Genomic DNA, 16,625 nt, shown 5'->3' with positions numbered 1-16,625 from the left:
TTTGCGCACCCATAAAAAGGTATTTGTCGAGGACATTCACACCAAAAACTTTTCCAGGCCTGGAAATAAATAGTTCAAATTCCATGAATATTCCAGGTTGAACCCTGTAAAACTATTGAGCTCAAACAGAGACGAGGCTAAATGTAGTTTTAATTTCCCATCTGTGCTTCGTCAGCCAGCCCAAATTAGCCAATTAAAGCCGGAGATGGAATCGTCTGGAGTTTTTGCAATTCAAGCGATGGCTTGTTTAAATTATTGGCTGTTTAATTGCGATGGGAAAAAAAAAAAAAATGCTGATCAGACGCGCGTGACCGTCCCTGCGTCCGGAAGCAAAGAAGAGCTGGAATTTTACCGTCTCGGCAACCACCCACACAGAAGATCAGCTGAAATGTTTTACTCTGAAAAGCATCTACATTTGATTAATTTCCTCTTTTTAAAAATAAAATTAATTTTTAAAAAAAAGGGCAAAAGAAAAGTTCGAAGGTAATTCCAGTTTGGTCATGTGTGTCATTTGGTCAGAATTTCACCGACGGAAGATGAACAAATGTTAACTTGACAAGTTTTAAATGTAGAAATAATCGACTTAACACTGAATGCATTTACTGAACCGTCTGTCCTGATTTCTTTTCAACACTATTCAACAGTGGCTCGGTTGTTTGAAAAGTGGCTGAAAGCTTGAGCTGGGACGTCCTGGGAAACCGTCTCCACACGCCAACACTGACTCGAAACCAGCTTTGCGTGTTCCTGGGGTCTAACAAGAGCATCAAATCCGAGAGTCTGGAGTGTGTTTGACGCGTCCGCGTGTCACTTGTGCCGACATACAAATTAAAACACGACTCGCTGCGTCGACTCTGATCAGCTTTTATTCCCTTGTAAATAGAATATCAATAAAAACACACCATAAAAATAACAAAGTTTATCCAACAGATGAAAAAGTAACCAAAGGCATATGTAGTATTTCTACACAGCGATTACAGAACAGTCTACCATCCAAAAAAGGCACTAAATCTTGAAATCGAAGACGAGGGGATAAAAAAATCAAACTGATAAATCCTGCTGAGGTTGGACAGTTTCCATTTTAGAGAATCACTGAAGAGTTTATTGTTGCCAACAGGAAATAATAACCACATGGAAATAGAAAATACAACTTTTGAATCAATTATGATGTTTAAGAACTTCCAGTTGACCAAAAAAAAAAAAAGAACATTAAGACTCCAACATTTTATTTTATTTATTTTTTTACATTTGGTGTCGGGACACATGACATATGACTATCAGAATAAAATAAAGGCGGTTTTACGGATTAAAACTCTGGATCTGATGTTGACGGCCGTGACAAAGGGAGGAGGAGACGTTCGCATCTGAGGCCTGGACGCGAGTCGAGGGACTAAACTGGAAGATGCACGCGGTCAAGTTTCAGTCGACGACGGCACAGATGATCTGACATGAGAACGTTTGGGAACTTTTCAAACAAAAAATACAACGAGAGGAAAAAAAACCCATTTAAAAAGAAGGCAACGGAGGACTGAAGGCCAAACATTAAACTGCATTTGCACTGAGAAGAAGAACCCGGTGCCGTCAGGGAGACGGCAGCAGGCCAAGGGTTCACTTCATGATTGAGTTGCCTCCATGTGGACATGATTAGAACCCGACCGATACCGGAACCACGCTGGGACCAGTGTTAGGGAGTAGAATACCAACTGAGGCTACTCAGAATATGGTGGCCTACGTGGTTCATAAACATTTATTCTACATCTACGACCTCAGCAGCTGCCAGTGTTGTCAGAGGCGGCCGGAGCGCCCTCTGCTGGACAAACTGCAGTAGCACCATGTGCAGCTGCTGTGCCCTTTTTCATGCAGACGAGGTGCCTTTTTTATTTTTTATTTTTCTGGGATATCACGTTCAGTAGAGGGCAGCGTTTCCATGGTTACCTTTTTTTTAACACCCAAAGCCGTCTGAACAATGACGGAGACCACGAGTCACGGCACCACCTCGCTGGCAGTCACACATAACTGCAGTCAGGGTTTGTGCTCACATCCACGCAGACCTGTGGAATACTCGTGTACTAATACTGCAGGGTACTACAACCCGGGAGAGAATGCCAGTTTAAGTCTTAATTCAGATAAAAGCCAGATGTTAGCGGGGTCCCTTTGACCGGAGCAAACAGACTTCATTGCACTGCAGTCATTCCGCTTCGTTAAGAACGTTGAAGAAGAAAACGAGCTCAGAGGAGACACTGAGGGGAACTCCCCACGGTTCCACTGCTACTCTCTTCTACAAGCAGCCTGTTAGAATTGAGTTTCCTTATGAGTCTGAAAAGCGGAAGCTCTTCGGTTGTGAATTTAACGCCTTGTTGTTTTACATCCCTCGTCATTAAAGCAGCGGCGCAGGTCTGATAACGTACAATGTGATTTTAGCCAGTAGCAGCTGATGAGATCGGGTAGGCTCTAAGTAAGTCCACATTTTCTGGCACGTGGTAATAAAAATATATATATAAATAAAATAAAAGCATGGAGTTAATTCAAGTCAAAGACTGAAATCACTTCTCACACCTCCAGATTTTTTTGGCTTTTACACGACACTAAAAAGCTACAAACATCTTCACATCACTGAACTGTTTCAGAAGTACAACTTCAAGAGAGGACCATGAAGGCAACAACTGATATCGTTTCAAATCCTAAAATAATCTCTGATCAGCACGTGGTGGTAGAGGAATCAGTGGATTGGTTCCAGAAAGGCTTCTGCTTGGCAGATAGAAGAAGAGAAAGAAGTAGAAGGAGGAGGAGCAGGAGGAGAAGATGGCAACACTTCATGGGAAAAGACGTGAGAGAACGCTACATAAGTGACTGGTGGTTTCATAAAAGACAGTCAGGACAGCTCAGCTGCTGCCGAACGACTACACAAACCCCACGCCTCGTGCTGGCGTTCCACCAGGACGAGGAGAGCTGACTGGTGGAAGCAGGAGCTTATTTAATTCTATTCTGGAGTGGAATTTCCCTTTACCTTCGGACTTCATGTTCCTCGGTTTGAGAAGGAATTTCCCTTTTAAAGGACCCAGATGTCTGCGGCTCACATCCGCCAGCACCAAGCATCCTTTTAGCCTCGTCACAGTTTGTCGTCCGTCTCTGAATAAATCGGCTGGGTGGTTATTTTTACTCTCGACTTTGATTCACATTGATGCAGCTGTGTGGGAACCCGGGGGTGGAGCTTATAGCTAAAACTGAGGTATTTGTGTTTCGGACTCAGAGTTTCGGACTCTGAACTAGTAGCTTAAGTCTGTAAAGCACCGACTGATGAACAACCATGAAGTTTGAGTGAAGCTGCTTTGGATTCAGGGGACATCGTGTTTTACTTCATGAGAGTTCAGCCATTGTAGAAGTTGCCGGTCCCGTGTCGCTGCAACACACGCTTAAGGCACTTCAACTTATAACCACGTAGTTTGTTTCAGGTGATGCACGAATCGTGAAAGGTTACTGCTAACGGTTGAGGATGATGGGGGTGGAACTCTCACGAATAAAGTAGACGCAGTAGCAGTTGGAGCCAGAAACTGCAGTTTGTGTCAACAATCTCAGTTCATATGGACGTTTACTTCCAACTCTTACTGCAGAAATTCATACGACTTGAATGCTTTTATTACACAAAGACGAGTGTGGAGTTACAACGATGACGTTTTAAGAAAATCAAATGAAAAAGTGACAGAAACCTTACTTTTTTATTTATCATTTCTGTTTGTTTGTTTTTTTAAACAAATCCAACAAGAAAGAAAAGCTGCAGCCAGGGATGCAGGAAGCAGCTGGACTTCTACAATGGCTTCACGCGTCCCGATGGGGTTAAAGACGAGTGCTGGGCTACAGGCGACCGCCAGCTGCTGAGGCTGATTAAAAGAGAATCCAACTCGCTGGAGTACGAGTGAACTGCTAACGTCCCGCGGACGCTCGTCTTGCTACATCAGTCGATCACTGATACCAATCGATGAAATGGTCAAACAGCAGGGGCTCGAAGCGCCGTCCTATCCATCCAATAAAGTGTCTTCTCAAACAAAACGAGTGTGTTTAGAACACATGGCATATATCATGCATAAATAACAGATATACCCCCAACAAAATAACGCAATTTGCTCGCGATAACTCGACACATCTTATGTGTCTTTGATTAGCGTATCTCTAAGACAATCCGCTACTATCATACGCTCAAATTTAAAAAAAATAAAATAAAAAATACACACAATTTTAAAGTAATACTTTGGCTAATGCTTCACTCGCCATTCACCACCAGAAAGAGTTTCTCTGTGATTGGAAGCTAATAAGTTCTACAGTCGATATACTGTAAATAGAAACCATCAGGTACACAAACATACCCTCACAGTTTATAGAAGGTACTGCATGTATATATACGAATCTACGGGTGTATACATACACCTGCAGTATATGTATGTATTCACTGTATCTGTCATATCTTAGCAGTTTCATCACACACACACACACACACACACACACACACACACACACACACACACACCCTCCCCCCAAAGCTGACTGATGTGTATTGATTATCGATCAATCACAGTGATCGTCCATCCAAGCCGGCTTTCAGAGATCAGTTGTGGTTCCCTCCGCCCGGACTGAAAACGACGGCGTTGACACGGAAGCAAAGAGAGGCTGCGCGTGTTTCATCCTTCCATCTCAACTGAATACTTGCTGAAATTTAAATATCACTTCTAGCTTTGAAATATTTTACTTTCTGTTCAAAGTACACACACACACACACACACACACACACACACACCCCTCATGGAGATGTTTTCTACCCTCTATATCCTTACTTTTAAAAACGAACCTTCTGACTTTCATCCGTTTAATACATCTACTCTGCTTTTGTATTTTCCATTTATCTTTCAACGCGACCTTTTATTTCAAGTTACTTAAATACTTTTCTTTTAGTATCTTAATTTTTTTGCAGGCAACATTTTTTCCCCTCTTTTACTGTTTCCGTCACTCATAAAATGGCCGACAGTGGAGGAGTTGTTACTTTTAACTGTGTTAAATCGACCCGTTTGTTTGGGGGGGGGGGGGGGGGGGGGGGAGTGCTTTATATGTCAAATTTGACCGGTTGAAATGTCTGCCTGGCAGTTTCAACTTGGACAATATCAAACACACTGAAGAAATTACATTCAAGTTGTCCATTATTTCCATAGTTGGATCATCTTTGCTTGTTTACAGCTACACTGTGTATTCATTACAGTTGGTGTTTAAATGGTCTACAGAATCATCTGTCAGTCTGCAATACGACATGTTCTTACTTCTAAAACTGGGATACATCATTATCCTATACATCTAATATAAATATATATATTTTCTCAATACAAAGAAATGTCGGGAGAAAGTGACATTTTCAGTCGATGCGGTCACACTTTTCATGACCGTATAAGGAAGCCGATGATCTGACGTCATTTATCCTGATTTATGCTGAGGCTGCAACAAGACACAAGACGCTCAGAACGAACGACCGGTGGAAGAATCAAACATCAGGATTTGGTTTGACAAAATTAAACGACCCGGCTTCACCGGAATCAATCAATCCTCCGACCAACGGGTTGATCCTCTGTCAGTCACATGACTCAGGAGCGATCGGGAGCGACTGAGTGTCAGACAGATGCACTTGTCCAGATTTGGCTCATTAAAAACCATAAAATTTTTTTAAAAATTATAAAGTTCCTGGAAGCGATGACTACCACACAAAGATCGGTGAAAGTAAAATATTTCGGTGCAGCTACTTCAGTGATATTTAAAATGTGCTGATTATGTTTCGCAATAAAGTATTCGGTTGATTATAAAGAAGTAATCATCGAGGCCTTTCTTTGCTTTGGTGACGCTGTGATATTTGACGAATCATCTCACTGGAGGGAACCGACAGTAAACAATCAAATATAAATATCTGACTGCGATGAAATGCACTACATGTTTCTAACACATGAAAATAAACTCCCACGTAATATTCATGTGTTTGTTTGAGGCTGCTCAGTTGTGTTGTGATCACAGTGCCAGACCCTGAAACTACTAGAACCCCCGCGTCATCATGTCCTGTCAGACAGTCTGCAGGGGAGCACTGGAGACAGATTAAAGAGTAGGATTATTACGGTTACTAGCTATCCTAAAGGACTAGTAATGCCTATGAGAGCGTAGCCGAGCAGGTTGGTGGTTGGAGGTAGGGTTGGGAGGTATCTCAGGGTTGGAGGTTACACCACTTTTGGTCATGTTTTCCCATGTCTTACATTCCTATAAAATGCTTGCATATTAACACACCTCTGGTCCTGTCCATTCATCGCCGGGACCCTTTTAGTCGTCCTCCAGCGCTTCCGTCTTGATGTCGTTTCCCATGCTGCACCCTGCCCCGTCCACCTGACTGACAGCCGCCTTCTCCAAGCCGACTGCGTCTTGAGACTCGGACAGCGCGCTGTGGATGGCGGGTTCGTCCTGGAGGGAAGGAGAGGGTGGGGACCAGGACACGCCTGTTAATCTGGAACCTTCCACTTGAGGACTTGCCCCTGACACGAGGGAGCGGCCAATCAGAGAGCTGCTCCTCTGTCCGGTCAAGCCTCCTCTACCCAGGGCAGAAAACCAGGTGGGGAGCAGCGTGGGGACCTGAGCGAGGGGAGAGGCCAAGTCAGTGGAAATCGTTGTCTCTCTACATCTGTGGTGAATGCTGAGGTCATAGCGTTGGGGGCATGTGCGTGGTCGTACCTGGGTGGGTGACGACAGGTCCGCTCGACTGAAGCCAAACGGCCTGGCTGAAGCTCTCTTGTCAAATAGGGTCACCTCACAAGCCTGCGAGACACACAGCTGTTACACAGTAACCAGGTTTAACTTTGAGCTGCTGCTAACTATGTTTGCAACCCTGAAAACAAAGGTTACTCACACAGTTAACCACATATATTTAGTAATAACTACTCGCAAATTGTATTTTTTTTTTTTTATGTACTCATTTTTACACTGGGGGGGCGGTTTTAATGTCTCATCAGTGTGTGTTAAAATAGTTTTCATCAGCTTGCAGGGAGCCTACGCGTGGTTACCTGGTCGGGGAAGTCGTTGCCATCCACCTCATCACTGTTGGACTGACCTCCTGGACTTTGAACATCGATGCCATGGCTCTCCAAGATGGCTGCTTCTTCAAAAACACAAACCTCCTCATAGCTTATCATCGTCAACATCAACAAGTTACAGAGAAGTGGACGGACAAAGTGGCAGTGACTGATTAACATCGAACTGCTGCTGTTGCAGGAAGGATTAATCCTGACTGCTGCCAGCCTGATGAAGTTCCCCCCCCCCCCGCGGTGGTCAGGGAGGGAGGGCAGGAAGCGTGCAGTAGGAGCTAGCTGGTAAACAGATGATAAACACAGGTAGACATTACCGATGTTAGCACGCCTCTTGATATCTTTGCGGCGGTTGGCAAACCAATTGTAGACCTTCAGCGACGTGACCCTCTCCAAATCAGACAGCTTCTTCCCTGTAGACAGAGACCCAAGAGTTACACACCTCTCAACAAAGCACCTCACTGGCACCTGAAACAATGACAACATGAGCGGAATGTAAGATGGCAGCATGAGGGACAGCAGCGCATTGATCCACCACTAACATTCATTCATTCATGATATGTTCTCATGCACAAATGTGTCCACACACACGTAATAGGAAGATTTTAAACCCTTGATTTAGTCTTACAGGCATGATCTAGGTCGCAAGCCCGGGGACCATTTGTTATTCTTCACTCCTCACATCTATCGTGTTTCTCCTGTGTCATTAAAGTCCGGGTGATTGACAGGTACAGGAGCTACAAAATTAATGTCACGTGCAAGAAGTTACAGATACCCATCAAGCTCAACTTCCCTTCTGTAAGACTGAATTAAGGGCTCAAAAACGTCAAAGTATAAGAACATTTCAGAAACCTTGCAGTGTTCCTGCTTGGTTCTGTGACTCTAATGAAGGTGAACTGACATCGCGTTTCTCCCAGAGAAGAACAAAGGAATCTTCTCACACTCACGCGATCTGTTCACCTGTGATAGGAAAGCTTTTGTTTTCCTCACCTGGCTTCTGAATGACAGCATTGCACGCCGTGGCAATCTCCTCTCGCTTTGCTTCATCAGGGTATTGGTTATCACTGAAGAAGCTGCGCGCGCGCACAAGCACACACACACACGCACACGCACACACACACGAGAGATGTTTTAAGACAGTGTGCTTCACAGCCAAACATCCCACGTTACTAATAAAATGTCTCCTCCTCCTCCTCCTCACCTCTCCATGACCGCCAGGCATTCCTTCCTCCATGTGAACCTGCTTCCTCGTCGCAGGCGGAAGCCTCCAGAGGGGGGTCCAAACGAAGGCGGGGCTTGGTGCCAGTCCATCACATCCTCCAGAGCCAAGGGGGCAGCTCGCATGGCCAAAGTGGCACCTAAGTTGCAAAACCAGAGAGTTTTTTTATTCTAAGAGCTTCTGCGCATTTCTACAGAGATTCTCAGCATGTGGGGAACATCTCAAATATTAGACTTGAAGCCCCTGATGTAGCGTCAGCGCCAGGCCTTACCGGGGTTGGTCTTCTCCAGCTGGTACCAGCGGAAGAAGGCTCGTTTCTTCTGCTCGCTGAGGTCCGATCCTTGCTGGAGGAGCCAGTGGGAGATCCGACTCTGACTGATCCCTGATGGAGGAGGAAGAGAGGGCAGGAGGAGTGAGACGGTTCTCTCTGTTTTAGGTGGTAATTTCATGGGTGGAGTGTGGACAAAGACAATGATACGCACCCGTTACCTGAGCGACCACGGCTTGGGAGATACGCCGGTTGGCCAGGAAGGACTTAATCTCCTCTTTGATCACGGCGCTGTCTCTCCTGCAGGAAGAGAGCAGAAGCTACCATTGACAACAATATCTCTGCTAACAGAAACCATGAATGTAAAGGCCTCTGTCCACACAGCTGTGCGTGATTGACGCGGGTGTGTTCATGGTCCTGCTGTAACAAAATCAGCTGGGTTGATACATCGTCGCACACTCTTGAATCAATACTGAGGCGGTGGCTGCCGTCTGGCTGCTGATTTAAAATGAGAAACACTGGAGGGTGTGAGAGGACGTGTTCGCAGAAATCCTCACACCAGATTGAATTTTAAACAGCGTGACAGAGAGGGCAAAACATAGTCACCACTTTCACCCAAAATATATATCTAATTACAATCATTAGGACCAATCACCGCTAATTGTTCTTGCAAGGAGAAACTCACGAATGACCTTGACTGATGTATTTGGTCGGAGGCCCAAGACTGAAGCACCGGAGATGGTTGGTTGGTTTTTGGAGTCTTGAGCTGGGGCCATAATCTCATACTGCGATACACAACCTTTCTTTTTTACCATATATTTTCCTTTTGATAAGAACTTTTGATGCTCTTGGGTAACTCGGTCTTTCCACTGTCCATGAGGAGAAACGTAATGAAACGTTGATTCTCAACATGAAAGGATGACCGATAGCTCTGGTCCTATCCCACAGCCCGGCCTGCTTCAGCCTGTATTTTGTCCACACTAAACGTGGGTAATTACAGTCCGTCTTACCTCATCAAGTCCTCCACCTTGTCGTCGACATCTATGTCTTCTTCGCTGGTCTCAAACCCATAGCCTGGTGCCGTCACACCGCTGCTGACCACCGCAAGAGGAAAACGGGGCGGTGACAGCTTCCCATTGGTGACAGCAACCAACCCGTTCTGGGCTACTGCTGCTATGGCGACGGGTGAGGCTACTGTGACTGGGAGCGGTGGGGAGGTGGTGTCAAAGGTGTTATCAGGTGACAGGGAGAGACGGTTATCAGGGAAATTTGTCTGAGTGGCGGTGGAGGTCAGGGTGGAAGAGGCAGGAGCGGCGGTGCTGGAGGAGGACAAAGAAGAGGAGGGAGGCAGGTAGGAAGGTCTATGGGCCAACTTGTGTCCATGGGAGCGGTCCAGGTGGTCCAGAGTGTCCAGGGCGTGAAGGACCTCTGCCTGGGTGATCCCCGTCCTCCTCAGCCTCTGGAGGAGGTCGATCTGCTCGATGGTGAAACGAGGCTCCTCACACGGCTGGAACATCCTGTAGAGATCAGAGCCATGAGGGAAACTCCAGAGGTGCAGTTTTACACACTGGCAGACAAATATAAACCAGCTGGACAGAAACTGGCTGAAAGGATCAACACACGGCTGAAGACGACAGTCAGCAATGATGTTCAATCCAGTTAGAGCTTCTACACACTTTTACCAGCAAACCCCACACAGCCGAGGCACACTGGAATCCCCGTGATAGCAAAAATCCATGTCAAAACAGTATACAACTACAACAAAAGGCCTCATGCACTCTAAAACAGCGGTATCTGACTGCGGAGCAAACGCTGCGTCAATCCTGAACTTATGAAGTTCTCTTCTGCATTTCATGTAACGTAACATCATGCAGCAGCTTCAATATTCCACATCATGAATATCATATTGCACCACAGACAGATTTCTTTCGGACAACCTGAAAATTATCGCCACTGTTCCCTCCACCAAATGCCAATGAGCTTTTTACACTGGATTAGGGACTTCAGCCTATCTGTCTGGCTGAAGCCACCACACCTGCATGTTCTGTTCAGCAAGGTAACAAACACTAATGAACGCCCCTTGCATGGTTTTTGAAATGTAAATGTAAAAGCCTCCTTGACTTACTGATGATCATTATTGAGAAACTGCATCCGTCGATCCCTAGCGTGTCAGTGCTCAATTTGAAGCAGCCATCAATAAGAATCAAATCACAACAAAAGATCAAGACGCAATAATAAAATACGAAGATTAAAAATGCTAATGACTGATTGTCCCCTTTAGTGTCTGTAAAGCTACCGAGCTTTACTTCACACCAGCAACGAGACATTCATACACAAAAATGGAAGTGCAGTCGTGTCAGTTAGCATCCTGCAGCAAATTTATAGTGTACCCACACACACACACACACACTACAGACAGCAGAGCTCTGCAGCTGCTAACCAGATATGCCCACATTCCTCCAGATTCAATAAGGCAGTTTTATTATACTGGATATTGTTTCAACTGCAATAATCACACACTGTTATTCAAGTAATGTTATACACCCAGTTCACCATTTCCTTTAATGACATGTGTTTTCAATCTGAGGACACGCACACTTCAGTGTGGTATTAGTATGTTAACTGCTCACGATCTAACTGAGGTGGTCATGTTTTCCCTCATGTCTGTCGCTGTATTTGTCCGTCTGTCTGCAGGATTGTTTAGAGGTCAGCCAATAGTGGATTCTTCAAGGATGATACTATAGTTTGCAGTGGGGGGGGGGGGGGGGAGAGAAGATGATAGGCGATTAATCTCAGCTGCTCTGTGGACAATATTATACATGGACATAATGTAATTGCCACAAAAAAAAAAAGAGTGTATCCCCAGGAGATAAAGAGGACAAGTAAGAGAGGAATGTATACAAAAATGAGACGACACATTTGTCTTAATGTGGGTTTTTTTTCCCTCTGATGGCGAGAATAAAAACAAGCCGCAGCAGAGAATGAAAGTCAGCAGACATGTCAACACTTGTAGAGAGGAGGAGGGTGAGACTGTATCTGTATGCGCGCCCGTGTGTGTGTGCGTGTGTGTGTGAGTGTGTGTGTATGTTGGGAAAAAAACCAAGAAAAATTTACATCTCCAGCAGCCAAGCTCCACACTTTTCTTCCTCTGCGGCAGACGATGAGTCACGCTGTAAAGAGGTTCCACGACTGTAGAGGATCAATACAAGGCAGCACGCTCACAGCCAACGTTATCATCTTTGCATATATAGAATTTAATGGATTATATCTTTCCATTATAATTCTTTTATGTGAAGTATTTCAAATTTCGTTTTCCGCATTGCTGCATTAATCCTGTTACGCATTTAAAAAAAAACTCATAATAACCACTGAAAACATACAGCTAGCTTGAAGACAGCTAAGGAATGTGTGCGTTTGTCCTTCAGGATCTGAATTCAAATCAGCAGTTCTCTGACCACAATGACAAAAACTCCCAACGTGAAGCCATAAAGACACAGTCAGAACAGCTCACTCACGGGGAACATTCGTGTCAGTACGGTAAAACATCTCAATGTAAAACTTAGTTCATGTTACAATTAGGGCCGTGCAATCTATCACAGATGGCGGGAAGATGCAAAATGTGTGCCAAAAAGAGTTTAAATTAAATACTCTGTGCTTTTATTACACCATCCTGTCACAACATCAGTCAAAATAATCACAAGTCGATATTTTTGCAGCCAAAAAGGCAAAATGCTCTCTGGATTCATTCAAAATGCACAGATTTGTGGTAGTGTCAGGTCGAAGGTGGGGATGAAGCACCGACGCCCTTCTCCTGACACTCGTGCCGGTTCCGTTAGCACAGCTCTTTTTCTCTTCGTGCCACTTTTATTAGTGTTGTTAGTTTCACGTCCAAAGTGACATCGAGAGGCTGTAAGAAAAGCACTTTTTACTTAAACAGCAGAACACATACACAAATGCATAAATTTAAATGGCTTCAGAAGCAGTTTTTGTTTTTGTTTTTTTTAAACTGTATGTTTGGGTCCATGATGTATTTCTATTACATAACAAGTTCACGGTCCAGCACACATTATGGTAGGAATCTGGATCAGGACCAGTCATTCCATACAACTCAAATAAATTACTTTGGAATACATTCTAATCTAATGTACTGCTCTTTTAACAGAGGGTGTTTAGCAGTTTACTGCAGCCTACAGACACAATGCAGAAATGATAATATTCCAAAAAAAGAAAAGCTCTGTGTCGGCAGATCCGTATCGGACTGGAAATGAAGACGCGTTTCGGGACTGGATGTGAAATTCTAGACAAAAACACTTTCAACAAAAGACTTTTCTGATTTATCAAATACAAGTGAACATAAACAAATACATGGGAGCTTCCTTGAAGGGAAAATACTCAGAAGTAAAAGCACATGTGTATTAAAGGTCTTCCTCAGGCAGTACAGGGCCCTGTGAGGTCCAAACATGTAACATGTGCGTGGAAGATGTACACTGTTGAACGAGTACATGAACTTTGTTTGTGGCTCCTAGCCTGTGTAGCTTCCCTCTCTCCACCTTTAAACCTGGCCATTGTGTTCCACTGGTAAACCGACGGGTGGGGGGGGGGGACGGAACGGAACGGAACGGAACTGGAATGCCTTTTTAAATGAGTGAGCTCTTGTTTATATTAGACAGAGGAATACAGTGAACTGCAGGGGTCAGGCAGCTGTAAACATGTCGACACACTTAAGTGGTCCAGCAGATCTTGAGCCGGAGCCCAGTTCTACTACAGTACTTGGAGCCAGAGTGCAATTTGTGTTATTTAACAGTCTGATGATGGGTTGAAAATAGGGAAATATGCTCATTACGCTTTCTGTTGTAAACCAAAACTATAGTTACAGACAGCGAGGTGACTTTTATACACGCTTGTCGGGGAAGTCAGAGGTGAGCCGGTATGGTAGGAGTCGTCTCCTTTAACATCCCATTAACGCGGGAGCACTGGTTGAAAACGTGATTCCTCAGACGAGTTCTCCTGCAGCGAGTTAGCAGCATCACAAAAACGCCGGCACACCCACCCAGCAGCAGACACAATAAAAGGACTTTCTGGCTCGTGACGTCCCAGGTTTCAGCCACTTTCTGATGAAACCAGGAAATCCCTTAAAACAGGTGCTACGACACTTCATTGTTTTCAGGAGACATAAAGACCCTGCAACCAGGAGGCAACCAGGACTTTCCCTTCCTGACATGAAGAAGGAAAATTATCTATCATAGGTTCGGAGACCTGAAGCCCTCTGAAATGCCTCTCTGTCCAAAAGTAAAACAAATACACAACTCTTCAGTATTGTTTCTGTTCAAGCTAAAACCAAGAAGGAAGGAAAGCATCTGAAGCTCCATTGTCTTTTGGTCAAGGGGATCCACAGTGATGCTCACGTCCGAGTGGCCACAAAAAAACAAAAAACAAAAAAAAACCTCATCCCTGCAGCACTCCAGAGTAAATCATTGAACACAAATCAGAACAAATTACTACCTGGAATACAAACCGACGGTGTTTTTGTACGATTTTAATTGTGTCCTAGTGACTGTTTAAACCTCTCTCAACATTTCAGAGTTTTCATTCTTTAAATTTTGAGCAGTGTACCCCCATATATATATATATATATATATATATATATATATATATATATAAATAAAACCAAAGTTATGCACGATTCATCCAATTGCAATGTCAGCAATTACAGAACCACATGGGGGAGAAAAAGCTGTTATTTTGAACGTTACTGCACAAATGTTGCACAAATTACTTTCTTTATATTAAAGATACTTATTGTTACTGTTTTTTGTAGTTTTTATTTCATGGTAGTTTGTATGTTTGACTTGAGAAACACATCTAGAAAACTATCAGTAATTTTTCTGCATGTTTCCTGACTGCTGAGCAGTGAGACTAACAGGCCTGTTTGTTTATAACATCTCAATGTTTCACACAAAGTGAGTTTCCTCACCAAATCCATCCATCCATCGTCTTCCCCTCATTCCTGTTAAGGGTCATGGGGGGGGTGGAGCCTATCCCAGCAGCCTTCAGGTGAGAGGCGGGGTTCACCCTGGACGGGTCACCAGTTCATCGCGGGGCCAACACACAGAGACAGACAAGCATTCACACTCACAGTCACACCTACAGTCAATTTAGAGTCTGGATTAACCTGGTCCCCTCTTGATGTCTTTGGACTGTGGGAGGAAGCTGGAGTACCAGAGAGAACCCACACAGGAACAGGGAGAACATGCAGACTCCACACAGAAAGACCCCGTGCCTGAGCTGGGACTCGAACCCAGAACCTTCTTGCTGTGAGGCGACAGTGCTGACCAAATTCTGCGGGACAATTCTGAACATATACATGGATATAATGAAATAAAAACTGATCTACGATCAGGTTTTCACTGCCGGTCAGCGCAGATGTAACAACCGGTTCCACACCAACTCTCAGTACATGCTATTTACCATTTTACTTCATTATTTTCCTTTTTTCCTCTTAAAGAGCTCTGTGCTAAGCATGAAGGCTGGGGAGGCATTTAGGTGGCATGGGCACACACGAAAGACAAACAAACACACACACCAGTGTAATACTTTAACAGCTGGGCTCAGTCACACTTCTCAAGTCTATATCAAATGTTGGTTTACTAGTTAAAGATTCTTCTCCTCCACCTCCAGTGTGCCAGTTGCATGAGTGGTGCTCTGTAGCAGAACTTGACCTTTGACCTCCCCGTGGAACAACGTGCCTCCCCTGAGGATAAACATTGTAATTTAACCAGAAAATTGTCTGTCTGTACATCCTGGGCACAAGAAACAGACTCTCGCTTTTGGTGTCCACAATTTCTGCTGCCTAGTTTTCAGCCGGTTACGTAGTATTGGGAGTACTTCCAATGTCTGATAAGAGTGTGTTATTACTGCTGCAGCCGGTGCCCATGAGCTGCCAAAACCTCCAACCACACGTGGCATAAACTGCATCCAGGCTGCGGCCAAGTTCCAGCAGCAAATCAACAAACGACATTTAATGACAACAGGCAACTTTTACTGGCCTTGTAAGCCCAAATTAAATAAGTAACCCGGAGAGCAGCTGGTTCATGACCCGAGGCTTCACCGTGACCCTCCACGAACAGAGAGAGACGGTGCGGTGTTCTTTTCAGACTAAACCACGTCGAAAAATGTTGATTTTGAATGTTTGTCCCGCTCACGGCCGTACAAGAATGACCAACACCAGGTGGCTGGAGGCGTTTGGAGAATTATGAATGTCAACTAGTTCGTTCGGCACCTATCTAATAAACATATCCGTTCTCTGCGCGAAAAAACAGCGTCTTTTATTGCAGGTTCGCCTGTAAACATAGCGTGCAGAAGCAGCAGAGAACCCCTGAAAACCAACTGAGAAAAGTTGACATTGTGTTAGATTAAGTGTGTCTCGGTGAGCTCCGTGCATGCCGAATTGAAGACAGACTCCCGGTTGTTCGTCAAAGACAGTAAATGTCAGTTTGGTTGGAATGTACTTCCGCCGCCAAGTAAAACACGGCAGCGCGGAGGATTTGTAAAGAGGTTTGGTTTGTCGCGGCAGGCAGCAAAAAAAAAGAAAAAAAAAAGGAAATGAATCGGCTAGCACGACCGTTAAAAGCCAGCAGTAGTTACGGGTGCTACTAAACTTACCTTAATATTCCAGTCGAAGAGCCTCCGCCCGGGTTTGATTTACCATACAGGCCCGTCTACCGCCTCCGGGCGACGGGACACAAGGACACCGACAGTTTTCCCAAAATGTCTCCTCTGATTCTAATTGGGTTTCAATCCGCCGTCAGACAGATTCGCCTTTTGTCCGGCAGACAGGCGCCATGTTGACACTGTAACGCAAGGAATGACGGGAGTCGCAGTTTTCAGGAGTTACTGTACACGCCGAGATTACAGTAGAACAAAATGAGGGAGGCTGAGTGACATGGAAGCGACTTTCGAGACTTCATTTACCGTCATCCCGCCATTTTTTGCGGTAAAGTGAGGTTTCATGAATCCTGTTGATACCAGAAAAAACTCTGTAATGTCT

At 44.7% G+C, this 16,625-nt stretch overlaps 1 protein-coding gene across 3 annotated transcripts; it reads right to left on the bottom strand.

Annotated features, from left to right (window-relative positions):
- Positions 1–845: 845 nt before the first annotated feature.
- Positions 846–16,446, bottom strand: LOC147269727 (homeobox-containing protein 1-like). 3 transcript variants are annotated; one of them, XM_086189787.1, is made up of 10 exons: positions 16,241–16,446; positions 9,589–10,095; positions 8,793–8,878; positions 8,582–8,692; positions 8,293–8,449; positions 8,082–8,164; positions 7,409–7,504; positions 7,071–7,165; positions 6,742–6,825; positions 846–6,642 (listed from the first exon to the last, which is right to left on the bottom strand). In XM_086189787.1, exons 2-10 carry the CDS (start codon positions 10,092–10,094, stop codon positions 6,337–6,339), a joined length of 1,524 nt encoding a protein of 507 aa, XP_086045913.1. In that variant the 5' UTR covers position 10,095; positions 16,241–16,446; the 3' UTR covers positions 846–6,336. The 3 variants fall into 3 exon arrangements, with proteins under 3 accessions (XP_086045913.1, XP_086045918.1, XP_086045928.1); XM_086189792.1 differs by having other exon boundaries at positions 7,071–7,162; XM_086189802.1 differs by having other exon boundaries at positions 7,071–7,159.
- Between the last annotated feature and the right edge of the window lie 179 nt (positions 16,447–16,625).

The sequence above is a fragment of the Aulostomus chinensis genome, chromosome 2, assembly GCF_037954235.1.
Source record: "Aulostomus chinensis isolate RoL2024-O1b breed Wild chromosome 2, RoL_Achi_v1.0, whole genome shotgun sequence".
Taxonomy (NCBI): Eukaryota; Metazoa; Chordata; class Actinopteri; order Syngnathiformes; family Aulostomidae; genus Aulostomus; species Aulostomus chinensis.
This window is presented reverse-complemented; position numbering and strand designations above follow the sequence as displayed.